This window comes from Oncorhynchus clarkii, chromosome 20, assembly GCF_045791955.1.
Source record: "Oncorhynchus clarkii lewisi isolate Uvic-CL-2024 chromosome 20, UVic_Ocla_1.0, whole genome shotgun sequence".
In the NCBI taxonomy this organism is placed as follows: domain Eukaryota; kingdom Metazoa; phylum Chordata; class Actinopteri; order Salmoniformes; family Salmonidae; genus Oncorhynchus; species Oncorhynchus clarkii.
In genome coordinates, this window is record NC_092166.1 from 24,309,520 (window position 1) to 24,337,335 (window position 27,816).

Consider the following 27,816-nt stretch of genomic DNA (forward strand, 5'->3'; position numbering starts at 1 on the left):
TGTGTTGGATGGCCAACCCATGTAGTAAACTCCGGCGTAAAGAGGGTCATTCGCCAATGAAGTTTCATACCGGAAGGAGCCACGCATGTTACGCACAGCATTGTTTTGGTAAAGCGCATCTTCAGCTGTTTATATATCAATCAGTATGGCGACTAAGTCAGGGAAAGCTAAATCTAAGTCTAGATATACAGATGTACACACAATTTTAGAAGAAATTGATCGGGAAAGTGAGAGATTGTTGGACGATTCATTTAGCGATTCCCAAATGGAGAAATATTTTTTGAACGGAGAGGACATCGTTTTGGACTGGTAAGTTCTTCTCATGCTAATGCCGTTGTTTGAAATTAATAATATAAATATTATTTGTGATTTTAATTTTTTTTAGTAGCAATATATAAAAATGTAATGTAATGAAATGTGAGATGAGTGTGTCTGCCGCCCCACCCCACATGAAATAGCCTATGTGAGGCTGTTGAGGGGAGGGCAGGCCCACAACAATGGCCAAAGTGAAATGGATACAGTAGATACAGCTGATCTGTTGTAATATAATAAAGACAGTAGATCTAGCTGGTCTGTCATAATATAAATGAGACAGTAGATCTAGCAGGTCTATAATAATATATTCAACCTTATGTTCCCTGTCCTCTATATACATCTGTTTATTATACCTGTTGATACAGGGCTCATATGTGAAACTATTCTAACTGATCATTTTCTTTCACAGTAACCCTGACTCCGAATGGGAGCCTCCAGTGCCAAGGTGTCCATCCCCCACTGAAGCTGGTTCATCCAGCTCCTGCCACAAGTGGTGTTCATCTGCCCAAATTTATTTCTGCAGGTATGGATGTGCCTCAGGGCCAAAAGGGCACAGCATGGAGGCGTCGCTGTGTTCTTTGCAAAATGAAGTCCCCCAACACCTGCACCACATGCTTGGTGACCCTCAGCTTTACAGCAGAACGAAACTGCTATGGCACCTGGCATCAGCAGCACAATATTGTGACCGAGGGTCTTCCAAATATTGAAAGTGTTATTTGGGGGGGGGGGGGGGGTTAGAATACCATTTTGCTATTCCATTCAAAATGTATAACTTCACCAATTTGGCCACTTGGGTACATTTGGGCTACGTGTGTGGGACACCTGGGTGACTTCCTGATAAATGTCATGTAGCACACTCATTTAGGAAGTTATCATTCTGAAACTTTGCACAAGTACTGTTGCCCTCTTATATTTTTCACTGAAATTGTCCCCATCCTATCTGAATGGCTGTTTTTTCTTGTTCATTTTAAAGATGATACAACAATAAAAATGAAAAAAACATGTTTTTTTCCTTGTATTATCTAAACCAGATATATTGTGTTATATTCTCCTACATTCACATGTACACAAATTTCAGAGTGTTTTCTTTCAAATGAAACCAAGAATATGCATATCCTTGGTCCTGAGCTACAGGCAGTTAGATTTGGGTATGTCTTCAGGTGGAAATTGAAAAAAGTAGAGGTAGCTGGAAGAGGTTAATAAAGTAGCTAAAATATTTGCCCTTTTCTCCTCCTAACATTACAGCATTGTTTCGTTAGGTATTGGTTTAATTTGTATTTCCCTTTATGATGATCATGACCTGTTAGTGGTAGCTTTGTGATAACTACACTGATTTTAAATTGTGTGAAAACCAACAAAAAAAAAACACATTCTCCAGTTTAACTCCTCCTTTTGAAAGATTACTCAAATGTAGTCTATTGCTGTGTGACACCAAATATTGGGCTGTCGCCACCCACCGAAAAAAAAGTTTGTGGCACCAGTGCCAACACGGGAAAATTTGAGTCTGGAGCCCTGTCCTCAAGCCAAAAAGTTAGACCACCCTTGGACAGTAGTTTCTGTAGAAAATAATGGCTTCATAAGTATTATTGTTTTGCTTCTAGCTCAGTCATTGCATTTGAGGAAGCCAATTGTGTTGTCGGAGTCTCGAAAGAACATTATCTGCTCCAGAATTAATTCATATAAATTCATCAGTATTCAATTCATATAAATTGCTTTGCTCAAGGGTAAAATGTTATTTTAGTTATGTGACTGTGGAATCCAAAAATGTCAACAATAGATTATGTAGGCCTACATGTTCCTCCTGTCCTTGTACACCATATTGTCAAGGAGGGGTAAGGTACTTGTACACTAGTGTGAACATGTAAAACTCGATAACATTTGTCAGTTTAACTTCTTATAGGCCTAAGGTACGCTAACCCCATTCCATACAAATGTGCGCAACCACGAGGTTGCAAAGAAAACTAATGGGACTGTTGCAACTGTGTTGACATCAAAATCTGGGGTGTGAACTACGTTTCTATTCAAGCGTTGATTGACATGGTAATGGCTCTATAGTATTGGAGAAAAGTTTTTTAAAAACGCTGTACGTCGCATCGTGTCATGTCGTAACGTACAGCACACATAAAGCAACTAATTCTGTCACCAGGCGTAGCACTTCTCTCACTGTTTAAAAACAAGAAAGGGACAGGGTAAGGGGGGATACCTAGTAATGTTTTTGCGTCATCACTGCAAGCTATCGTGACTCTCAAAAGCCGCTGTTTTCTTCTGAAGATCAGATTGTTAGGGCAGTGCTAAAGTGATTGAAATGTGACACAAACCTTCAAATAGGTATGTAATGACACATTATATAAACTCTTAATAGTGTTTTATTTACATTTTAGAGGCGATAAGGTGATAAGTTGGACAGATCGAGTGAAAAAAAAGACGTTTCCCCACACGACATCTCTCCTTCTCACTATCACGCAATAGGCTTTGCTTCCCCACCCGCCATTTTTTTTTTTAAAGACCCGACGGAGCTCATTGCCTTCTTGAATCATGCAGAGATGGGCATCATGAAGGTCTCGTCATTGATTTTGTTGGAAAGGGGAGAACTTGCACTTTACAATGGTATTGATATTACAGTTGATCTGGCAGTATTATGTTTTTTGGGCACTAAAATAAGGTAAATTGTACAATGTAAAAAAGTGAGTTAGTTCACATTAGTTGTTGGTAGCGCCCAGACGGTCTCGATTCACAGTCAACACTGTTATGAATAATGATGAATAACATGATGAAATATGTATCCAGCTGACAAACTATGTTTGCGTCCCAAATGGAACCTTTTTGCGTATATGGTGAATACTTTCGATCAGGACCCATAAGTCGATGGTGGGCTGGAGGGCTGTGGGGCCCCTCAAAGAAATGCCACCACACACCATGACTGACCCACCGCCAAACCGGTCATGCTGGAGGATGTTGCAGGCAGCAGAACGTTCTCCACGGCGTCTCCAGACTCTCTCACTCTGTCACATGTGCTCAGTGTGAACCTGCTTTCATCTGTGAAGAGCACAGTCCGCCAGTGGCGAAGTTGCCAATCTTGGTGTTCTCTGGCAAATGCCAAACGTCCTGCACGGTGTTGGGCTGTAAGCACAACCCCCACCTGTGGACGTCGGGCCCTCATACCACCCTCATGGAGTCTGTTTCTGACCATTTGAGCAGACACATGGACGTGTCTGCTACAGGGTAGCCTAGTGGTTAGAGCGTTGGACTAGTAACCGGAAGGTTGCGAGTTCAAACCCCCGAGCTGACAAGGTACAAATCTGTCATTCTGCCCCTGAACAGGCAGTTAACCCACTGTTCCTAGGCCGTCATTGAAAATAAGAATTTGTTCTTAACTGACTTGCCTGGTTAAATAAAGGTAAAATAAAAAAATACTAAAATAAATTTGTGGCCTGCTGGAGGTCATTTTGCAGGGCTCTGGCAGTGCTCCTCCTGCTTCTCCTTGCACAAAGGTGGAGGTAGCGGTCCTGCTGCTGGGTTGTTGCCCTCCTACGGCCTCCTCCGCGTCTCCTGATGTACTGGCCTGTCTCCTGGTAGCGCCTCCATGCTCTGGACACTACGCTGACAGACACAGCAAACCTTCTTGCCACAGCTCGCATTGATGTGCCATCCTGGATGAGCTGCACTACCTGAGCCACTTGTGTTGTTTGTAGACTCCGTCTCATGCTACCACTAGAGTGAAAGCACCGCCAGCATTCAAAAGTGACCAAAACATCAGCCAGGAAGCATAGGAACTGAGAAGTGGTCTGTGGTCACCACCTGCAGAACCACTCCTTTATTGGGGGTGTCTTGCTAATTGCCTATAATTTCCACCTGTTGTCTATTCCATTTGCACAACAGCATGTGAAATGTATTGTCAATCAGTGTTGCTTCCTAAGTGGACAGTTTGATTTCACAGAAGTGTGATTGACTTGGAGTTACATTGTGTTGTTTAAGTGTTCCCTTTATTTTTTTGAGCAGTGTATATATTTATACAGTACCAGTCAAGTTGACACCTAGTCATTCCAGGGTTTTTCTTTATATTTTACTATTTTCTGCATTGAAGAATAACAGTGAAGACCTCAAAACTAGGAAATAACCCATATGGAATCATGTAGTAACCCAAAAAAGTGTTAAACATTTCAATTAACAGGTGTGCCTTGAGAAAAGTAACATTTCTGGAACTTCTTTCTGAACGCATTTGAGCCAATCAGTTGTATTGTGACAAGGTAGGGGCGGTAGCTCTATTTGGTAAAAGACCAAGTCCATATTATTATATTACAAGAATAGCTTAAATAAGCAAAGAGAAATTACAGTCCATTACTTTAAAACTTGTTGAGTGTAGGGGGCAGTATTTTCGTTTTTGGCAACAAAAAAATTTACCAATTTGAAACTGCCTATTTCTCAGGCCCAGAAACTAGAATATGCATATAATTGTCAGATTAGGAAAGAAAACAATCTAAAGCACATATGTCAGAGTCAAGGCCCGCGGGCCACATCCGGCCCGCAAGAAGCTTTTTTACGGCCCCTGGGATGATCTTGATTTATTATTAGAACCGGCCCGCAGCAAGCCGGCAGCCCGCAGATCTTTTACACGCACCAATACTACATTTCCCACAATGCAAAGGTGACGCACCGAGCAGTAGGCTGCTTCATTTCAATATTTATTGGCACAGCAGTCGTCAGCATCACAGTAAAATTAACTTTCAGATACCCATCAAAAATGGCAAAACGGAAGGTGGATACTGAGAACCGGGGGTTTCAAACAAGGTGGGAGTCGGAGTATATGTTCACGAAGGTAGCTGGAAAACCTGTGTGTCTTCTGTGTGGAGAAAGTGTGGCGGTACTGAAAGAGTATAATCTGAGACGACATTATGAAACGAAACACGCGGACAAAAACAAGAATATGGACATGGAACAAAGGCTACAAAAGGCAGAGGAATTAAAACGAGGCCTCAAATCTCGACAGGCTCTGTTCAAAAAAGCCAAATCACAAGGCCAGGCTGCTGTCAAGGCCAGTTTTATTTTGGCAGAAGAGATCGCTAAATCAGCCCGGCCATTTACGGAGGGGGATTTCATCAAAAACTGCATGATTAAAGTTTGTGACGAAGTTTGCCCAGAAAAAAGGCAACTCTTTTTAAATGTGAGTCTGAGCAGAAACACCATTGCCGAGAGAGTAGACCAGTTGTCCATCAATCTAAAAGAGCAGCTTGTGAAAAAGGGAAAAGATTTTATTGCATATTCCTTGGCTGTGGATGAGAGCACCGACATTTCTGACATTGCCCAGTTGTCAATTTTCATCCGCGGAGTGGACTCCAACCTAAGCGTGACAGAGGAGTTTTTGGCTTTACGTCCTATGCATGGCACAACTACGGGGCATGATTTGTATGAAGAGGTGTCAAGATGTGTAAATGAGATGGAGCTGCCTTGGGAAAAACTCGTGGGTTTGACAACCGACGGAGCACCTGCGATGTGTGGACACAGGAGCGGACTGGTGGCGAAGATACGGGAAAAGATGCAAGAGGAAAACGCGACAGGTGAGCTGACAGCTTATCATTGTATCATACACCAGGAAGCGTTGTGCGGTAAAGCCTTGAAAATGGAGCATGTAATGAGCATCATCACGCGCACAGTTAACTTTATCAGAGCCAAAGGTTTGAATCACCGCCAGTTCAAGGCATTTCTGACGGAGTTAGAAACGGAGCATGGTGATTTGCCTTATCACACAGAGGTGCGATGGCTAAGCCAGGGAAAGGTGCTTCAAAGATGTTTCGAGCTTCGTGAGGAGATTTGTCTGTTCTTGGACAGCAAAGGGAAAGACACAACACAACTCCGAGACGAAATGTTTCTGTGTGAAATGGCTTTTCTGTGTGACATTACGAGTCATCTGAATGCAATAAACTTGCAGCTGCAGGGTCGGGATCGTGTCATCTCTGATATGTACAGTACAGTGAAGGCATTTAAAACCAAACTGACTCTGTGGGAGACGCAGATGCGGAAAGAAAATTTGAGCCACTTTCCCAGCTGCCAGACCAAAGAGAAGCTCTCTACCAGTGCGTTCCCGAGCACACAGTTGGCTGATAAAATAGGTATGCTTGCCGCTGACTTTCGACGCCGATTTGCTGACTTTGAAGCACAAAAAAGCAGGTTGGAACTGCTCGGTAACCCATTTGCTGTTGACGTGGAAAGCTCACCACCAAACCTCCAAATGGAGTTGATTGACCTCCAATGCAATGATGCACTGAGGGCAAAATATGCGGCAGTGGGTGCTGCGGAGTTCGCCCGTTTCCTCCCCGGCACAATGCCCCAGCTGCGCATCCAGGCTGCTCAAACGTTGTCTATGTTTGGCAGCACATACCTGTGTGAACAACTGTTTTCTTTGATGAACCTGAACAAAACATCACACAGAAGTCGACTTACTGCTGAACACCTCCACTCAATTCTGAGGATTTCTTCAGCTCAGAGCCTTACCCCGAACATTGATGAACTTGTGGAAAAGATGGGACACCACCAAGTATCACCCTCAACCTCAAACAAGTGAACATTACTGTGCAATCACATATTTAGAGTTTTTACTCAGTTCAAGTTTAAAAGTTAAAATTTAATATTTGTTTTCACTGCATGTTACTTCTCCTTAAACAAAGTGTTGTTTTTGATTAATAGATTTTTGCACTTTATTTTTTTGTATTTCAATCCAATTATATTTTAAAAATATTTCAGTTGAGTGGATGATAGAAAATTGCTATTATTGTTTTTTCTTTGAAGTAAATTTAGCCCACTTTTGCTAAAATAGAAAATATAGTCTACTGATGGTGCCTTGAATACCGGTTTCTTTCATTTAATGTTCATGTTATGGGGATATTTATATAAAGGAAATTTGTCTTTTGTGTCTGTTGAAAATTAAAGATTACTGACAGAGCCATAAGAAAATATTGCTTTATTTATCTGATCATATTGTAATATATTTGTTAGGTTTTCAGTAGGTTCAATTAGGTTCACTAGACTATATGCGTCATTTAAAAATTTTTCAATGAACATTCGAACAGTCCGGCCCTCGTCTTGTAGCTGATTTTTTTATTTGGCCCTCCGTCCATTTGACTTTGACACCCCTGATCTAAAGTTTCCAAAACTATCAAAATATTGTCTGGGAGTATAACGGAAGTGATATTGCAGGCGAAAACCTAAGGAAAATCCAACAAGGAAGTGCTGTTTTTCCTGAAAGCTCTCTGTTCCATTGGATGCCTTGCCTCCATTTAAAGGGATATCAACCAGATTCCTTTTCCTATGGCTTCCTCAAGGTGTGAACAGTCTAGATATAGTTTCAGGCTTTTATTTAGAAAAATGAGTGAGAAAGAACCCATCGCGTCAGTGGATGGCTGGGTGCCAGGAGAGTTTTTCATGCGCAACAGCCATTTTCTCTCTCTCTCCTATGGAAGAAGCTACATTCCGGTTGACATATTATCGATTATATATTGTAAAAACAACCTGAGGATTGATAATAAAAAACGCTTGACTTGTTTCTACGACCATTACGGATACTATTTGGAATTTTCGTCTGCCCACTCGAGCCTGTGGATTTCTGAACATAATGCGCCAAACAAATGGAGGTATTTTGGATAGAAAATAATCTTTATGGAACAAAAGGAACATTTGTGTAACTGGGAGTCATGAGTGCAAACATCCGAAGATCAAAGTTAAGCGATTTAATTTATTGCTTTTCTGACTTTCGTGACCAATCTACTTGGCTGCTAGCTGTTTGTAATATTTTGTTTACCGAGAGAGATGTTCTTACATAAAACGCTTGGTATGCTTTCGCCGAAAAGCTTTATTGAAATCTGACGCCAGGTGGATTAACAACAAGCTAACCTGTGTTTTGCTATATTGCACTTGTGATTTCCTGAAAATTTAATATTTTTAGTAATTTAATTTGAATTTGGTGCGCAGCGGATGTTGATGAAAATGATCCCGCTAATGGGATGGGTGAGTCAAGAAGTTAAGAAGTTAAGGTATAGGGGGCAGCATTTTCACTTTTGGATAAATAGCGTGCCCAATTTCAACTTCCTGCTACTCATGCTAAGAATATAAGATATGCATATTATTAGTAGATTTGGATAGAAAACACGCTGAAGTTTCTAAAACTGTTTGAATCATGTCTGTGAGTATAACAGAACTTATGTAGCAGGCAAAACCCCGAGCACTAACCCTTCAGAATTTTTGGATGTCACCAGTCTTTGGAATTTTGTTGAGGTTATTCCTTTGTGCAATGAAGAAGTACGGCCATCTAGGACTGGGTAACACTGTTGAGAGTTGCGCAAGACTTGAAAAGTAGCGTTGGTTTGTTGTCTTCCTGTATTGAACACAGATAAACACATCTTCAATTGGATCGATTATTAACGTTTAAAAATACCTAAAGTTGTATTACAACGGTAGTTTGAAATGTTTTGGCAAAATTTACAGGCAACTTTTGAGATATTTTGTAGTGACGTTGCACAAATTGGTAGCTGTTTTTTTCTAGATCAAACACGCCAAATAAATGGACATTTTGGACCAATTGTGATGTTTATGGGACATATTGGAGTGCCAACAAAAGAAGCTCGTCAAAGGTAAGGCATGTTTTATATTTTATTTCTGCGTTTTGTGTAGCACCTGCAGGGTTGAAATATGCTACTCTTTGGTTTACTGTTGTGCTATCATCAGATAATAATAATGTATTTATGCTTTTGCCGAAAAGCCTTTAAAATCTGACATGTTGGCTGGATTCACAACGAGTGTAGCTTTAATTTAGTATCTTACATGTGTGATTTAATAAAAGTTAGATTTTTATATCATTTTATTTGAATTTGCCGCGCTGCATTTTCCCTGGCTTTTGGCCAAGTGAGACGCAAGCATCCCCTCCCTATACCTTAAGAAATTTAGATATAAAGGTCCGTCAATACGAAAAATTTTAAGAACTTTGAAAGTTTCTTCAAATGCAGTCTCAAAAACCATCAAGTGCTATGATGAAACTGGTTCTCATGAGGACCGCCACAGAAAAGTAAGACCCAGGGTTACCGCTGCTGCAGAGGAGAAGTTCATTAGCGTTAACTGCACCTCAGATTGCAGCCCAAATAAATGCTTCAGAGCTCAAGTAAGACATCTCAACATCAACTGTTCAGAGGAGACTGCGTGAATCAGGCCTTCATGACTAAATTGCTGAAAAGAAACTACTACTAAAGGACACCAATACGAAGAACATACTTGCTTAGGCCAAGAAATACGAACAATGGACATTAGACCGTTGGAAATGGTCTTACGACCAAATTTGATATTTTTGGTTCCATATGCCGTGTCTTCAAGATGCAGAGTAGTTGAACGCATGATCTCCGCATGTGTGGGTCCCACCGTTAAGCATGGAAAAGGAGGTGTGATGATGTGGGTGTGCTTTGTTGGTGACACGGTCAGTGATTTATTTAGAATTCAAGGCACACTTAACCAGCATGGCTACCACAGTATTCTGCAGTGAAACACCATCCCATCTGGTTTGCGCTTAGTGGAACTATCATTTGTTTTTCAACAGAACAATGACCCAAAACACACCTTCAGGCTGTGTAAGGGCTATTTGACCAGGAAGGTGAGTAATGGAGTGCTGCATGAAATGACCTGGCCACCACAATCACCTGACCTCAACCCAATTGAGATGGTTTGGGATGAGTTGGACCGCAGAGTGAAGGAAAAGAAACCAACAAGAGCTCAGCATGTGGGAACTCCAAGACTGTTGGAAAAGCATGCTAGGTGCATGCTCTTGAAGCTGGTTGAGAGAATGCCAAGAGTGTGCAAAGCTGTCATCAAGGCAAAGGTTGGCTAATTTGAAGAATCTAAAATATAAACTATATTTTTATTTACTACATGATGCCATGTGTTATTTCATAGTTGTGATGTCTTAACTATTATTCTACAATGTAGAAAATAGTACAAATTTAAAAAAAACTTGAATGAGTAGGTGTCCAAACTTTTGACTGGTACTATCCACACACACACACACACACACACACACACACACACACACTAAATTATCAGAACTCATTTACAGCAACGACCTGGGGAATAATTACAGGGGAGAGAAGGGGGAATGAATGAGCCAAATGGTAATCTGTGGATGATTAGGTGGCCATGACGGTATGAGGGTCAGCTTGGGAATTCAGCCAGGACACTGAGGTTAACACCCCTACTCTTATGATAAGTGCCATGGGATCTTTATTAAGCACAGAATCGGGACACCCGTTTAACGTCCCATCCGAAAGACGGCACACTATACCAGGAAATGTCCCCAATCACTACTTTCAGACCAGAGGAAAGAGAGCCTCCTACTGGCCCTCCAACACCACTTCTAGCAATATCTGGTCACCCATCTTGGGGCCAACCATGCTCAGCTTCAGAGGCAAGCCAACAGTGGGATGCAGGGTGGTATGCTGCAGGGATAAAATGTTTTATCCAATACAGGGATAGATTATTAAATGTAATGTGGAAAGGGACACATGGTTTCTTCTCAGACTACATTTCACTGGTAGTCTGAGAAGAAACCCTGTGTCCCTTTCCACATTACACTTAATAGTTTGTGCAATTCCATGAAATTGGGGAGAACAAGGGGTAAAATTCAACAACAAAAAGCAAAAACAAAAAAAAAAAAAAGAGGGTCTTTTTTTTATTGAATTTTTACCCCTTTTTCTCTCCAATTTCATGGAACTCCCCCCCCATTTCATGGAACTCCCCCCCAAACCCCCCCCATTTCACTGGTAGTCTGTGTCCCTTTCTACATTACATTTACTAATCTATCCCTTTTTTTGTTTAATTTTACCCCTTTTTCACCCCAATTTTGTGGTATCCAATTGTTTTTAGTAGTTACTATCTTGTCTCATCGCTACAACTCCCGTACGGGCTCGGGAGAGAAGAAGGTTGAAAGTCATGCGTCCTCCGATACACAACACAACCAAGCCGCACGGCTTCTTAACACAGCGCTCATCCAACCCGGAAGCCAGCCGCACCAATGTGTCGGAGGAAACACAGTGCACCTGGCAACCTTGGTTAGCGCGCACTGCGCCCGGCCCGCCACAAGAGTCGCTGGTGCGCGATGAGACAAGGACATCCCTACCGGCCAAGCCCTCCCTAACACAGACGACGCTTGGCCAATTGTGCGCCACCCCACGGACCTCCCGGTCGCGGCCGGTTACGACAGAGCCTGGGCGCGAACCCAGAGTCTCTGATGGCACAGCTGGCACTGCAGTACAGCGCCCTTAACCACTGCGCCACCCGGGAGGCCAATTCAGCCCTCTTTACTAGAATCCAAACATCACTGCCATATCTCTGCTAAAGAAGTGTCTGACCAGTGGGGACAGGGCGCTGCTTTATGTCAGATAGTGGGATAGGCTTTTTATGTGGTCTGTATTTGCCTAGTGCCTGCATTGAATCAAAGCTTCACCCACTCATATAGGAAATAGAATCTCCATCTAGCCTATGGTTTGGCTTTACCAATTTCCTGTCACCGAGGACATTGAACACTTAAATAATTAATGTAAAGCAGCACTCACACATATGATGCAGTGGTATTTTCTTAAGTTTATTTCATAACCAATGTGCCAAGGATACGGCAGCCTATACAATTCACAAGAGGAGGGTAAATGCTGTGTGGCTGACATATTTAATTTTTTGGATGGCTAACAAAGCCTTTGAGGCCAATATGTGTCCTTGAGGCTGATGTTATGATGTGTGTGTGTGTGTGATATATATATATATACATACACACACATACAACCTTTCAAAAGTTTGGGGTCACTTAAATGTCCTTGTTTCTGAAAGAAAAGCACATTTCTTTGTCCATTAAAATAACATCATATTGATAAGAAATACAGTGTAGACATTGTTAATGTTGTAAATGACTATTGTAGCTGGAAACGACTGATTATTTTTAATGGAATATCTACATTGCGTACAGAGGCCCATTATCAACAACCATCACTCCGGTGTTACAATGGCACATTGTGTTAGCTAATCCATTTTAAAAAAGGCTAATTGATCATTAGAAAACCCTTTTGCAATTATGTTAGCACAGATGAAAACAGTTTTTCTGATTTAATGAAGCAATACAACTGGCCTTTAGATTAGTTGAGTACCTGGAGCATCAGCATGTTTTGGATCGATTACAGGCTCAAAATGGCCAGAAACAGAACTTTCTTCTGAAACTCAGTCCATTATTGTTCTGAGAAATGAAGGCTATTCCATGTGAGAAATTGCTAAGAAACTGAAGATCTCATACAACGCTGTGGACTGCTCCCTTCACAGAGCAGCGCAAACTGCCTAGAACCAGAATAGAAAGAGTGGGAGGCCCAAGTGCACAACTGAGCAAGAGGACTAGTACATTAGTGTCTAGTTTGAGAAACAGACACCTCACAAGTCCTCAACTGGCAGCTTCATTAAATAGTACCAGTCTCAATGTCTCAAAACACCAGTCTCAATGTCAACAGTGAAGAGGCGACTCCGGGATGCTGGCCTTCTAAGCAGAGTTGCAAAGAAAAGGCCTTCTCACATTTGCCAATAAAAAGATTAAGATGGAGAAAAGCACACACACTGGACAGAGGAAGTCGGCCTAGAAGTACAGCATCCCAGAGTTGCCTCTTCACTGTTGACGTTGAGACTGGTGTTTTGCGGGTACTATTTAATGAAGCTGCCAGGTGAGGACTTGTGAGGCGTCTGTTTCTCAAACTAGACACTAATGTACTTGTCCTCTTGCTCAGTTGTGCACCGGGGCCTCCCACTCTTTCTATTCTGGTTAAAAACCAGTTTGCGCTGTTCTGTGAAGGGAGTAGTACACAGCGTTGTACGAGATCTTCGGTTTCTTGGCAATTTCTTGCATGGAATAGTCTTAATTTCTCAGAACAAGAATAGACTGATGAGTTCATTAGAAAAGTTCCTTGCTTCTGGCATTTTGAGCCTGTAATCAAACCCATACATGCTGATGCTCCAGATACTCAACTAGTCTGAAGGACAGTTTCATTGCTTCTTTAAAATCAGGACAACAGTCTTCAGTTGTGCTAACATAATTGCAAAAGGGTTTTCTAATGATCAATTAGCCTTTGAAAATTCTAAACTTGGATTAGCTAACAATGTGCCACTGGAACACAGGAGTGATGGTTCCTGACATTTAATCTTAGTAAAAATTCCCTGTCTTAGGTCAGTTCGGATCACCAATTTATTTTAAGAAATGTCAGAATAATAGTGATTTATTTCAGATTTTTATTTCTTTCATCACATTCCCAGTGGGTCAGAAGTTTACATACACTCAATTAGTATTTGGTAGCATTGCCTTTAACTTGTTTAACTTGGGTCAAATGTTTCGGGTAGCATTCCACAAGCTTCCCACAATAAGTTGGGTGAATTTTGGCTCATTCCTCTTGACAGAGCTGGTGTAACGGAGTCAGGTTTTGGCCTTCTTGCTCGCACACGCTTTTTCAGTTCTGCCCACAAATATCTATAGGATTGAGGTCAGGGCTTTGTGATGGCCACTCCAATACCTTGACTTTGTTGTTCTTAAGCCATTTTCCACAACTATGGAAGTATGCTTAGGGTCATGGTCCATTTGGAAGACCCATTTGCAACCAAGCTTTAACTGACTAATGTCTTGAGATGTTGCTTCAATATATCCACATAATTTTCCTACCTCATGAGGCCATCTATTTTGTGAAGTGCACCAGTCCCTCCTGCAGCAAAGCACCCCCAGAACATGATGATGCCACCCCCCTTCTTCACGGTTGGGATGGTGTTCATCTCTAGGAGACAGAACGGGTCTCCTTCCTGAGCGGAATGACGGCTGCGTGGCCCCATGGTGTTTATTCTTGCGTACTATTGTTTGTACAGATGGACGTGGTGCCTTCAAGTGTTTGGAAATGGCTCCCAATGATGAACATGACTTGTGGAGGTCTACAATTTTTCTTCTGAGGTCTTGGCTGATTTCTTTTGATTTTCCCATGATGTCAAGCAAAGAGGCACTGAGTTTGAAGGTAGGCCTTGAAGTATATCCACAGGTAAACCTCCAATTGACTCAAATTATGTCAATTAGCCTATCAGAAGTTTCTAAAGACATGACATTATTTTCTGGAATTTTCCAAGCCGTTTAAAGGCAGTCAACTTAGTGCATGTAAACTTCTGACCCACTGGAATTGTGATACAGTGAATTATAAACAATTCTGTAAACAACTGTTGAAAAAATTACTTGTGTCATGCAAAGTAGATATCCTAAACGACTTGCCAAAACTATAGTTTGTTAACAATTAACAAGAAATTTGGAGTGGTTGAAAAACAAGTTTTATTGACTCCAACCTAAGTATATGTAAACTTCCGACTTCAACTGTAGATATTCCATAAAGAAATCAGCCGTTTCCAGCTACAATAGTCATTTAGAACATTAACAATGTATACACTGTATTTCTGATCAATTGGATGTTAAATGGACAAAAACAATGACATTTCTAAGTGACCAAACTTTTGAACGTACAGTGGGGCAAAAAAGTATTTAGTCAGCCACCAGTTGTGCAAGTTCTCCCACTTAAAAAGATGAGAAGCCTGTAATTTTCATCATAGGTACACTTCAACTATGACAGACGAGAAGAAAAAAATCCAGAAAATCACATTGTAGGATTTTTTATGAATTTATTTGCATATTATGGTGGAAAATAAGTATTTGGTCACCTACAAACAAGCAAGATTTCTGCCTCTCACAGACCTGTAACTTCTTCTTTAAGAGGCTCCTCTGTCCTCCACTCATTACCTGTATTAATGGCACCTGTTTGAACTTGTTATCAATATAAAAGACACCTGTCAACAACCTCAAACAGTCACACTCCAAACTCCACTATGGCCAAGACCAAAGAGCTGTCAAAGGACACCAGAAACAAAATTGTAGACCTGCACCAGGCTGGGAAGACTGAATCTGCAGTAGGTAAGCAGCTTGGTTTGAAGACATCAACTGTGGGAGCAATTATTAGGAAAGGGAAGACATACAAGACCACTGATAATCTCACACGATCTGGGGCTCCACGCAAGATCTCACCCCGTGGGGTCAAAATGATCAAAAATCCCAGAACCACACAGGGGGACCTAATGAATGACCTGCAGAGAGCTGGGACCAAAGTAACAATGCCTACCATCAGCAAGGGCATTGAAGATGAAACGTGGCTGGGTCTTTCAGCATGACAATGATTCCAAACACACCGCCCAGGCAACGAAGGAGTGGCTTCGTAAGAACCATTTCAAGGTCCTGGAGTGGTCTAGCCAGTCTCCTGATCTCAACCCCATAGAAAATCTTTGGAGGGAGTTGAAAGTCCATGTTGCCCAGCAACAGCCCCAAAACATCACTGCTCTAGAGGAGATCTGCATGGAGGAATGGGCCAAAATACCAGCAACAGTGTGTGAAAATCGTGTGAAGACGTACAGAAAACGTTTGACCTCTGTCATTGCCAACAAAGGGTATATAACAAAGTACTGAGAAACTTTTGTTATTGACCAAATACTTATTTTCCACCATAATATGCAAATAAATTCATTAAAAAATTCTACAATGTGTTTTTCTGGATTTTTTTTTCTTCTTGTCTGTCATAGTTGAAGTGTACCTATGATGAAAATTACAGGCCTCTCTCATATTTTTAAGTGGGAAAACTTGCACAATTGGTGGCTGACTAAATACTTTTTTGCCCCACTGTATATGTATTTAAGTGCTGGCCCGAGAGTTTTTATTCAATATGTGGAGAAAAAGCATTCACTCAAAGACTTTGTTTACGTGAATTATTGGTTGACAAATTACCTAAACATTGGCTGAATGATTTGATGTGACATTTTCAATTGGTTCACAGAACCCCATCACTCTGAAGTGACAATGGTGTTTGTACACATTGTGGAATGGCTCTGAGGGTTTATTCCCCATGGTAGGCTATAGGTTTGTAAGTGACATTATAGAAATGACATATAGCCTATATGTCATTTCCAAAATATCACTCACAGACCTATCCACATCTCTGCATAGTACACTGACATACATAGATGAAATTAGACATTATAGCAGAAAACTAGATCATGTTTCTGATCATATCTCTGCTTTCCTCTCCTCCACTCATCTATACCGAGATCCTACACTGGGATGCTAGTGCTGGAGAATAAGCTGTGCTCTGTACATTGAAGGTATGAGGGTGTGGATGAGCATCTTTCAGCTCTGCCTATCAGAGTGGACTCATGGAGCGCATCATCGTTCCCCGTACAGATGGGATGCTTTGTGTCAAGAAGCGTGCTCCCTGAATGGGATTTACCCTTTTATCTAAACTGCATCTCGAATTGGATTAAAAACGTTGTGGCTTCATTAACTATGACCTTGACTCATCTCATCTCTAGGCTACATCTATCCATCCTTTATAAACGCAAATCCGTCCCTGTACGTTTTTCGAATAAGACATGGCGATAATGATACTGTGTTACAATGTATTTTTGCTCTCTGAGCTCCAACAGAGAAGCTGTCGAAACTATAAACTATGTTGCCTAGGACAACTCGCGGGTTAATGTCAAAGTCGGCTGCATGCGACTCCAGCATTCACGGATACATCAGCACGCGCGTTGAATGTTTAGTAGCCTAATAATTCATTGTTATTGTCATTGTCATTGTTAATTCACAGTTATCAGCAACACATTGTTTTAATTGATAGCCAACTACGGCTCCCATTGTCTGTATCAAACGGCCCATACGATGTTTATCTGGTAAATGTATCGTTGGGTTGTCAGTAATTAACAATGTAACCGCGTATCTTCATTTACACTACACACGTGAGTACTAATCAATGCGCTTCAATCGGCAATTTAGCGACCTTTTAGATCATGATGTGGTCTTCGGACTAATGTCTTCTACTTTATCTATTCGACAATTGTAGTTATCGCTATTCCATAATAATAATAATAATAATAATAATAATAATAATAATAATAATAATCTAGCACTTGTATCACATTGTAGCAAATATAAAACTGCCACGTTTACAGCTTTGCTTGTCCCCCGACTCAAAACACAAGAAAGCCACGATAAACAATTATTCTGGACAAAATGAATTTACCGCGCGCCGTGCCAAAAATGGACAAAGTAGGCTACCGAAAGATCAATTGTCGAGTTTCTCTCTTTTGCTCGACAACATAGGCTATGAACCACTTCAACACAACGGGACATACATGTCTGACCATGGCACCGCCTAAGTCCTAAACTACAGGCAACTGAGGCCATTTTCGTGTGACTTTTTATTCTCGCTCCCCCTCTCGTCTGGCCATACGCTTAACAATAAACATTCCTGACAGCTCGCATACCCCTGACCTGCGCCATCTTTGAAAACACTATTCTTGAAAACAAAAAACAAGTGTGAAAATGTAACTTGAGAATCACAATTCTGTATCTAAAGCCATATAAGGCAGTCACCGAATCACTTACCGATGGATATCTGAACTCCCGCTCCAAGAAACAGGACCCAACATGTTAAATAAGAGCGCATTGTATCCATTGTCGCACGGAATTACTCTGGACTTGCTGTTGGTCAATCGGCAATTCCTCGCACTCAACTTCTGTAGTCTTTGCTTGGAGAAAAAAAAATTGTGTGATTGGCCAACAACGCGAAAATACCCCGCCCACATGGGACACCCCTAACCCCACTCTCGTTACCCACCCTGATTTGATTCCATTTTGTAGCCACGTACAACGCATGCCTATCCATCCACTGCTATTTACATGTCAGGCATCGATGCCCAACCCCAACTTATCCATTAGTCTAAATCATTTTAATAAGGAGTAGCCTATTCCTATAGAAAGATTATGTATAATTAATTATCCAGTCCCATTGATGACATTAAAACCCCTAGCCCATTGGTAGCCTATTGATCAGATCAGCTTGAAAATGTATTATATAAATATATCTAAGCATGTAGCCTATGAATACGCAGCATACATATAATTTATGTCAATAACTTCAAGACTTCAAAATTGTATTAAGCTTTCTCCCATTCACTCCTACCACTGGTTGTATGGATCCACATACACAACTAGTATCTGACCCAGTCCCGTTCTGCCCCCCTCTACACCCTTCTCTGGGCCAGTGGCAGAAGAGATTGATGACAGGACATTCTCTCTAGTATCTGGTCTATTTGCCAACAGGACTTGTCCTGGCGGTCCAGCATACACTGGACGCAATGCACCAAATTCCCCCCAGGCCCACCCGCCCCAAACATAGGGGGATCAATGTGGAATGCTGCCCTTTTTAGTTGACCAACACAGTTTTCTGTTTGTTTGACTGCTGAGTAAACAGCCTTTACCGTGACAGAAAAACATACCTTGCTGGGGAGGTGCAAACAAACAACACGTCACTATTTGGAGTCACTAGGCTTTCTAAGTTTAAATCCATTCACGGTCTTCCATTCATTCAAGATTTAAATTAGCACCACTTCATCAATAACACTGAATTTGAGAACCATAACCTGGCTTACTTTCATCCCACCAACAGAGTTACAGGATAAAAAGGTGAATGTTATGGTTAGGGGGGGTGATAGAATAACTTGTTTCTCCGTCATGCATTTATGTAGGAGACTGAGCTGGGTTGTGCTCTGCTTTGATAATGAGAAGACTGGTGGTACGGTAGATAGTGTACAGGGAGAGCACATTATCCCCTGTTGTTTGTTGTAGTTTGTCAGTGCCTTGGACAGGTGTCTTGGGTGGCGGGGTGCAAAGTTACACAAGGGCAGGTGACAGGTGGGAGTATAAATTGTCTCCACACACACAGGTTCTGAAATGACACAGAGCACAGTGAGGGCAGATGGTCATGAACACAGGACTCTGGATCTACCTGTAGGGACAAGACGTGAACATCCCATTAACAACCTGAGAGAGGCCTGTAATGATGAAGAAAACAACAAACACACTGCCGTGCTGCATGAAACTGGCCTCCTTTGTCACAGGTGAAATAACGTAAGCTCCCCCTATGACTACAAGCCAATGCACTTATTGAACCTGACATGATTACTATGGAAAAAATATATATTTTGAGGGATGAAAGATCCATCTTGAGGGGGGATGTTACTGTAAGTTTTATATTGCCCTTCACTCTTTCCGTATGAACATAAACCTTTATTTTCATTTAATAGATTTTTATTTTCAACTCAAAAGTGCATCATGTCCTTCAGAAAGGGTATCAGAACTGCTGCTTTGTCTGGAGGACAATGATGTATGTACAAAGCAGCACTGTGTACTGCAAACATCTAGGTTTTGGATTCAGGGAAACAATGAAACATTCAGAGAATCTTGTTTACAAAAGATAATTAAATTCAATATGATTAAAATGACTTCGGTCGATTAATCATTTCAAGGAGAAACACAGAAGAGTTGTAATCATTGCAGATACACTGTAAGAAACACCTAGTCAGAGTAATCCAGTGAGACAGATTTGATAACAAACCAGAAATATTTCTCAAATGTCCCCAACCATAATTAAGAAGCTGTATGAACACTCATATCAAATTATGCCGAGGTTTTTTATTCTTAATGATGTAGACGTCCTAGGCCCACTTTCAACAGAATAATCGGTAAAGTGACATGGTTTGCTACCACCTAGTGCCCATTTGGTGTATCTGCGTTTATTTACCTTCAAGATAAAATGTCATTGATTGTGTGTTGCAGAACTACACATGACATTAATAACAGAGTCTTAAAAAAACAAACATTTATTCACTGAGCAACAGTCAATGAGTACAAACATTGTATTTCTCTGAATGACAGTCAAACATTTTCTTTCCAATTTAAAAAAGACAATCTTCCTGACTGTAAAAATATAACCTATCACGTCTGTGAAATTAATCAACATATAAAAATACTTTGCGCTCTAGAGTTGTTACTGTTCCTATCATTTCCCAAGCCATTAAAATATCTAGCTCTTGATTATATATTTGTTGAAAGTACATTTACAGTTAGTCAATTAGTAGAATACCGTATAAAAATAACTTTCAGGTTAGATAGCACGTGTAGTGTTTCAATTTCATTTCATTTGAAAGTGAAGCTATGTTTTGCTAGATTTAAGATGATGTGCTGTTACAGTATAAACAAAACATGTAAAACATAGAATTAAACTTAAATATTAAGAAAAAGTTATCACTCGCAACAGAAAAACCCTTAACAATTTTCACAGACAAAAAGCCTTCATGGCTATGGGAACATCCCAAACTATTCAAATCAACTCACAGTGCATCGAAATGACTTCAAGGCCTAAAGAGGAAAAAAAGGTCCCTTGTCTGAAAACATCCAAGTATTTTATTATACATTTTTATCACAGAAAAACAGAAAAGACCAGTCGTCCTAATTTCATCATATCATCACATTGTTTTGGGGACTGATACAGTAATCCACAAAAGGTTAGAACTGTTGTTGCCTCTATGCAAACTACTCTACTGGGCACTTAAGAATAAGACTAAATTGAGCAAACCAACAAAAAAAAATGTGTTAATGATTACTTCAGCAGAAACAGTGTGTTAGTCGGTTGGTTGCTGATTACCAGATCTTTGGCATTCCTTATTCAGTCAATTTAAACACAAAGTGAATTGGAGTTATGCAGTGCTTTTGACAGGAAGCAACTTACATTATATTTACATTTTTCTTAAAGGGACAGGAAAACTTAGATTAGGGACAAGTGCAAAGCGGTGATGCTGTGTTGATGGAAGGTTAATAATGAGAGGTTAATGAAGTGGGGAGTTTCATCTGTGGTCAGTATGAAATAGTGTAAAAGTGCCTCGTAGTCCAGCACATAACTGCTCTTTGTTAATAGGAGACGTGTGTGTGTGTGTGTGTGTGTGTGTGTGTGTGTGTGTGTGTGTGTGTGTGTGTGTGTGGAGGGAGGGAGGGAGTTAGTTTATTGTGTGGTCCACATGGATGTTTGCTGTCAATGAGAGGTGTGCGTGTGTTTGTTTGTGTGTACTGGATTTGCTTGAACATGTGTCAATAGCTTAGTTTTACATGCTCTTCATGAAAACATGAATGAGATCTAGTTTTGTGTGTGTGTATGAGAGAGAGTGTGTATACTAGACGTGTGTGTTGAGGTTAATTAGACCTTCTGTGGTCAGTGTAGCTGTTTTCGATACACAGCACTACGAAGCGGTTGGAGCAGCTGCGGGTGTGTTGGCCCAGCAGTCTGCCTGTTTGGAGGAGAGAGGCCTGGCCCGTCACTGCCATGTCACCTGCCCGCCACGCCTCGCAGTAGTTAGTGGTCATACGGATTCCCACCGTGCTGGAGCCATGCCACACCAGCTTCTGAGGCCTGCGTTCACAGACAACACACACAGAGAGTTAAACACAGACCTTTGACATTTTACATTTAGAGACACTCGTTTCCAGAGTGACTTAAACCAGGGTTCAACTATGTTGTATGTCTTTTAAGGGGTCAGCCAAAGCTGGTCACTAACCAAGTGGTGTCCGTCATGACGTTCCGTCCGTCAAAGGAGTAGATGGGGATTGATGGGTCCAACACACCTCCATTCCCAGAGAAGATGTTCATCCAGCTGCCATAGAGCACCTCTCCCTGTGGAAAAGATATGATTAAAGGCACATTTACAGTCACACACTTCCTGTAGTTTCAATGAAGGAAATATTTCATTTAGAAAAATATGACTAAACCTTAATGAGATTAGGACAACTGTCTTACCACATCATAACCAAAAAACGAAGGACCTATCAGTCCATTGTTTGTGTTTTAGTTGTCATAAGAGAGAACAACTGTACCTTGAGGTTGATGACGGGCATGCTGTAGCGATCTCCCTTCTTGACGATGGTTGCCAGGTCCTGGAGGTGTGAGGACATGAAGGCTCTGTAGGTAGCGGTGAGGCCCATGGTGCGGGCCTGCTGGTAGCACTGGAAATCTGCCCCCCGGATGCCACGCATGTCCCCAGAGAACGGAGCGTTTAGGGCCACCAAGTGCAGCTGAGGAAGAAAAAAGTCAATGAATTTAGACAACACAGCTTAAAATTAAGCAAGTCCATGGTAAACAATGTGCAACAGAGGTATAAACCCATAGCATATTGATTATGAAAATGAAGTCTTACCCCCGGTACTGAGTGAACTGTATGAGGTAGGACATTATAGTTGGGCATGTAGCTAGTTCCAACTAGTTCCTAAAAAAACAGAGACACAAGCAAAGATTGACACGCCGTGAGTAAAGAAATCCTAAATAAAACATTGATAATAGACTGAAGAGTGGCAGGTAGCACCTAGGTTAGAGCGCTGGGCCAGTAACCAAAAGGTCACTGGTTCGAATACCAGAGCCGAGAAGGTGACACGTCTGTTGTTGTGCCCTTGAGCAAGGCACTTAACCCTAATTGCTCCAGGGACGCTGTTTGGATATGCAAAAAAACTCAAATTTCCATTACGCACTTGTGTGTAGCAGGACAAATATAAGCACACCCCAGATGCAGTGTGCAGTGTAACAACAGTGGGTGCTGTGTTACTGTTGCCACAGTACCTGCCTGTGTGGTCTGCTCAGGGCCTGAGACAATGCGGAGGATGGGGTCTCTGCTGGGACAGGGATCAGCTCACCAAGCTGGAGAGACAGGACACTCATCACTGAATAAGCACAGGCAATATCTCATTTTCTATGCCAAAGGCTTTAAGTAACTGAAGACATAACTGTGGGATTGTGGGACTGTAACGGCATACAGTACCTGAACCTTGCGCCAGCCATCTCTGGCTCTAACATAGAGTTCTCCCTTGTCTGAGACGTAGGCCATGGATCCCTCTGCAGCACGGTGGCTCTCCCTCATCAGAGTGATGGTGTTCCTGTATGTGGTCACCTGGGGCGAGAAGAGAGGAAGTTCACACTGAATCATAGACAACAGATAAATCCATGGTGGCAATGTGAGAACTGTATAGTGCACAAACTCACACACAAGTAGGTACACAAAAACACATACACACATTTCCCTGTATGTTTACCTATGTTGACTTGGAGAGTATATAAGGAAGTAAGTACCCTACTGGTTGTCTTACCAGATTTTCATAGCCAGTAATCCCAGGAGGACCAGGAGGCCCAGGTGGGCCAGGAATACTCACAGCTGAAAAATAGAACAGTCATACACAAGTATAGCAGTGTACTGTAGGTCTACTAAACATACATTTGTGTATTTTATTAAATACATGAACTTGGAACTCACCCTAAACTAAAGCATGACAGAAAGGCTTAGTTTAAGATGTTGTATTTTAGCGAGCACACAGTGCACAGCTACCTGAGGCATAGACAGGGGGTGGTCCAGGGGGTCCAGTAGGGCCAGGGGGCCCCCGAGTGCCTGGTCGTCCAATGCCAGGAACTCCTGGTTCACCAGGAGCTCCAGGATGACCAGGGGCGCCAACAATGGATTCACCTTTTGGCCCCTACATATAAAGCATATACAAAATGGCCAGAGACACTGTCATATTTACTGTCATATTTCCAAATGTAACATACAAAAGTAAAAGCTTTATAATGTATGGAAATGAGTGTCTTTTCTATTTAGCTTGACTACAGTTTGTAGTCAAGGTAAATGTATACAAGGTAAATGTATAATGTATACTGTACTTTGTTGAGTATTTGGAGCCTGGAATTACCCACCACAAGGCCTGATCTCCCAGGAAGACCTGGTGGGCCAGGCAACCCAGCGTCACCCTTCTCTCCTTTCATTCCTTCATAGCCCACGTCCCCTTTTTCTCCCTGTGGAACACACAGTTTGGCTGAATCAGTCTATTACATGTGCATTTGAGTCATTATCCGCAGCGACTTGCAGAAGCAATCAAGGGAACATCGACAGTTTTCTTGACCTAGTTGGCTCTGGGATTTGCACTAGCAACCTTTCGGTTACTGCCCAACGTTCTTAACCATTAGCCTACCTGCCGCCCTATGACATGCATAAGAGTTTTACATAACATACATTTCCACTACTTATGCAGTATTTGAGAGTTGAACCGGTAAATGTTCCTTAGAGAACTTAAGGAAAAAGACTCACCACAAAGCCTTCTGGAAGAACACCATCTGAGGAGGGAGAAGACATCTTAGTTAATTGTCGTCTGTTGCAAACATATGTCTGAAGACACTCATGCATACAGTTTCTGTTATAATTAAGTGCGCCAATTGCCAATAAACAAGTTCAATGGAGGAGAAACTGCACCCTTGGCTGCACATACATACCTGGTTCTCCAGGTGTTCCAGGCAGTCCAACCTCTCCCTTTTCTCCTTTAGCACCTCTGTTTCCTCTCCTGCTACCTTTACAGAAATACAGTACAGGTGTATGAGACAACTGAGATCATCTATAAAAATGTAAACCCTGCTCCATAGGCTGGATAGGTGATCCGATATTGTCAGTGTGATTCATTGATGACTTACCTTGTGATGATCCCCTGCTGCCATTCACCTAAAACACAAGATTGTATGCTTATTGTACTGTTATTGTGGATCAAACTTGTTGTGGAAAGATGTCACAAACAATGTGGCTAATATAAAATTACACCCAAAACCAGTTCCACATAATTCCCCCAAAATAATCACTAACAAAACAGCTGTACATCCTATACAGACAACAAGTAAAGATGTTTCTGTTCAGTCAAAAACATTGGGAAATTAAAATGGAGACATGAAGATTCATTTAGGTGTTAAAACATCCCTGCCAGCCTTGCACACACCAGTTAAACATAGAATGAGGACAAGGAGGGTGAGAGGTAGTAAGGAACTCAGTTGAATGTTCTTATTTTGGTTGGCCACCTTGAACTGCAGAGAAGTTATAAGACGGAGAGCAACCATTACACTGGCTTTAAGGTCTCTGCACTGGCTGCCTGTGAGTTATTAAATGCATTTTTACGATTCTTCTATTGTTTTATAAGTCAATCCACAATAGTGCACCCCAATGCATGTCAGACATGTGTTTAAGGTATGTACCTAGTAGGTCCCTTAGGTCCTCTGGCACTTAACTATCCCAAAGCCTAGAACCAAGAGGCATGGAGAGGCAGCATTTAGTTATTATGTCCCCAGCCTGGAATAGCCTGCCAGAGAATCTGAGGGGGGACGAAACTATGGACAAATGTAAAATAGATCTTAAACACATCTTTTTAGCTTTGCTTTTCCTTAGGATGATTTTTAGTGGTTCAGTTTGTGTCATTCTTTCGTTTTTTTTATCTTATGTTTGTTGTTTTTGTCCTGTAACGCACATTGTGTTGCATGAAATGTGCTGTATAAACAAAGCTTGATTTGATTAATAACCTCTTAGCGCTCTAAAGCTGAAAACCCAACAGATAAAAACACATGCAACAGCAACATGCCCAGGGTTAAAGGAACTGGATCACTCGAGGGGAAAAAGCTCTTTAAATTTCTACTGGATTTTTACACTGTCAGCATAAAGCAGGCTGAACATTCAAAAGAGTTTGAATTCATCAATTCAGAAATGTATTCAGTGTGGTTGAGATGTTCCAGTCACATATAATGGGACTGTATGATGTCACATATGACCTTATGACCTGCGGAAGAGCAGGAGCCAGCTTTATGCTGTTGTGAGGACCACCACAAACCCAGGAAACGCGGAGGGAGACACAGCACAGCTGCAGACAAGAGGAGATGGAGGGACTGTCTGTTAGAGGTAAGAGCTCACGGACTTACATGCGCCGCCCCACCCAAAGGGCCTTAAAGGTGCTCAAACACAAACTTACTGGTGTTTTGCAGAACGGTCGGGGACGGACCGGAAAAACTGTCTTTAAGATTCAGAGGGAAATTATGACATCAGACTAGTATTGATGGCGACATAATTGACAGTATCTGGATATCCAATGAAAGCGAGTACTTCATGTGTTGACATTACACCATCACTGGAGACAAATGACCGTTCATTTGTTGCTCTGTTTTGTTTGTCTCCAGTGGGTCTCGTTGCTACTGTATAACATTGCTACTAAAATCAAATGTCCATTCCCATCCACAATGCATTCTAATAATAGTAGAGAAACAGCAATGACATCAACACATCAATTCTTACTTACAGTATACATGCATACTGTACTTACTCCATTGAGTCCTATTACTGGTCCTGGGGGACCGGGAGGGCCAGGAGGACCAGGAAGTCCCTAAACACAATTACATTGATCAATAAATCACAGTCAATGACACCTCACTTTTCTATTAGTTAGTTAGTTGATTGTACTGTAATCCCATAAAATCACATTCAAAGATGGCGATTCTTACTGGTTGACCAATGGCATCACCCTTGTCTCCCTTCTTCCCTGCCATTCCAAGTCGTCCCTACAGAAGAAAAAGGTAAATATTTACACAGGGCAGATTGCAGTGACGGATGAAACTATCATATAATAACCAAACAAATTAAAACAGTAGTGACAGTAGAGTAGTGACTAAAAACACTAACCGGTCGACCAGGGAACCCGTATTCTCCTTTTTGTCCGGTTGGTCCGATTGGTCCCTTAAAAAGAAAACATGGTATTTTTTCATAACATTTTCACTCAGTAGACAGTAGGGACCAGTTTCCCAGACACAGATTAAGCCTATTCCTGGACTAAAAAGCATGCTCAATGGAAATTCTCCATCAAAAGTACTTTTTAGTCCAGGACTAAGCTTAATCTCTGTCCGGGAAGCCGGCCTTATATGTTTACAGTTGTTTCCAACGTCTATAGCTAAGACCAATGTAACAGAGCATTGATTTAACAAGTCTTCATTCACTCACCATGATACCAGCAACTCCAGGGAACCCACGCTCACCCTGTAAACAGCACCCATACAAGGTCAGAATGCTTATCATCAGACAACCACTACCATACAATGTCTGTTGACCCTAGAGGTAGAAAGAGACGTCACCTTTATTCCTTTTGGTCCCTGAGGGCCCCTGACACCTGTCAACACAGTGCCGTCGGCAGCGATCGTGACACCAGAATCCCCCTTCGCACCCTATGATGAGGAAAGACATAGAAGACACAAAGACATGATCACCAGGTCTTGGTTAGGTTATAAAAAACCTACCTATCTGTTATAAGGTCCAGAGAATATAAATGCCCTAGCATGCAAGGGCAGTTAACACTAAAGACAAGAGCTTCCTCTGAGCTTACCTTCATTCCTGGTGGACCGTGAAGACCAGGAAGCCCAATGTCACCCTTTGGTCCTCTTGGGCCCTGGGCCAAGATCACAAGAATAATTATGGACAGAAAAGATAAGCGTATTTGAGCATAATGTACTTACAGTATAGTAGGTGAGTCAAGATATATGTTTTATTCATAACTACAGACTCTTCTCATTATGATAAGGAAACTACAAGTTTGTAGTGATTCCTATGTTGATGTAAAGAATATTTGTTGGTCCGTCATTTGAGAAGCAACCAGACGCCAAACTTGACACATTTATAAAATTGCTTATCCCAGTTAATAATAAGCATGCACCCATTAAGGAAATG

General features: G+C 41.5%; 2 protein-coding genes across 3 annotated transcripts in view; both read right to left on the bottom strand.

Moving 5' to 3' along the window:
- The window catches only part of LOC139376112 (TGF-beta receptor type-1-like), an 87,107-nt gene extending 69,119 nt beyond the window's left edge, over positions 1–17,988 (bottom strand). The window contains exon 1 of the mRNA XM_071118308.1: positions 17,819–17,988. Coding sequence (XP_070974409.1) covers positions 17,819–17,888 — 70 coding nt within the window. The 5' untranslated portion in view covers positions 17,889–17,988. The remainder of the gene's footprint in view (positions 1–17,818) is intronic.
- A 2,092-nt stretch (positions 17,989–20,080) lies between these two features.
- Positions 20,081–27,816, bottom strand: part of LOC139376113 (collagen alpha-1(XV) chain-like) — a 29,631-nt gene continuing 21,895 nt past the window's right edge. The window contains exons 25-43 of one of the 2 annotated variants that reach the window (XM_071118309.1): positions 27,476–27,538; positions 27,228–27,317; positions 27,097–27,132; positions 26,782–26,835; positions 26,604–26,660; positions 26,426–26,485; positions 26,078–26,119; positions 24,765–24,792; positions 24,570–24,644; positions 24,388–24,413; positions 23,997–24,095; positions 23,635–23,779; positions 23,399–23,463; positions 23,074–23,202; positions 22,875–22,952; positions 22,459–22,527; positions 22,139–22,336; positions 21,823–21,938; positions 21,335–21,677 (exon numbers count right to left, since the gene is read on the bottom strand). In XM_071118309.1, coding sequence (XP_070974410.1) covers positions 21,461–21,677; positions 21,823–21,938; positions 22,139–22,336; positions 22,459–22,527; positions 22,875–22,952; positions 23,074–23,202; positions 23,399–23,463; positions 23,635–23,779; positions 23,997–24,095; positions 24,388–24,413; positions 24,570–24,644; positions 24,765–24,792; positions 26,078–26,119; positions 26,426–26,485; positions 26,604–26,660; positions 26,782–26,835; positions 27,097–27,132; positions 27,228–27,317; positions 27,476–27,538 — 1,647 coding nt within the window. In that variant the 3' untranslated portion in view covers positions 21,335–21,460. Of the gene's footprint in view, positions 21,678–21,822; positions 21,939–22,138; positions 22,337–22,458; positions 22,528–22,874; positions 22,953–23,073; positions 23,203–23,398; positions 23,464–23,634; positions 23,780–23,996; positions 24,096–24,387; positions 24,414–24,569; positions 24,645–24,764; positions 24,793–26,077; positions 26,120–26,425; positions 26,486–26,603; positions 26,661–26,781; positions 26,836–27,096; positions 27,133–27,227; positions 27,318–27,475; positions 27,539–27,816 lie in introns of both variants that reach the window. The other variant, XM_071118310.1, reaches the window with a different exon arrangement.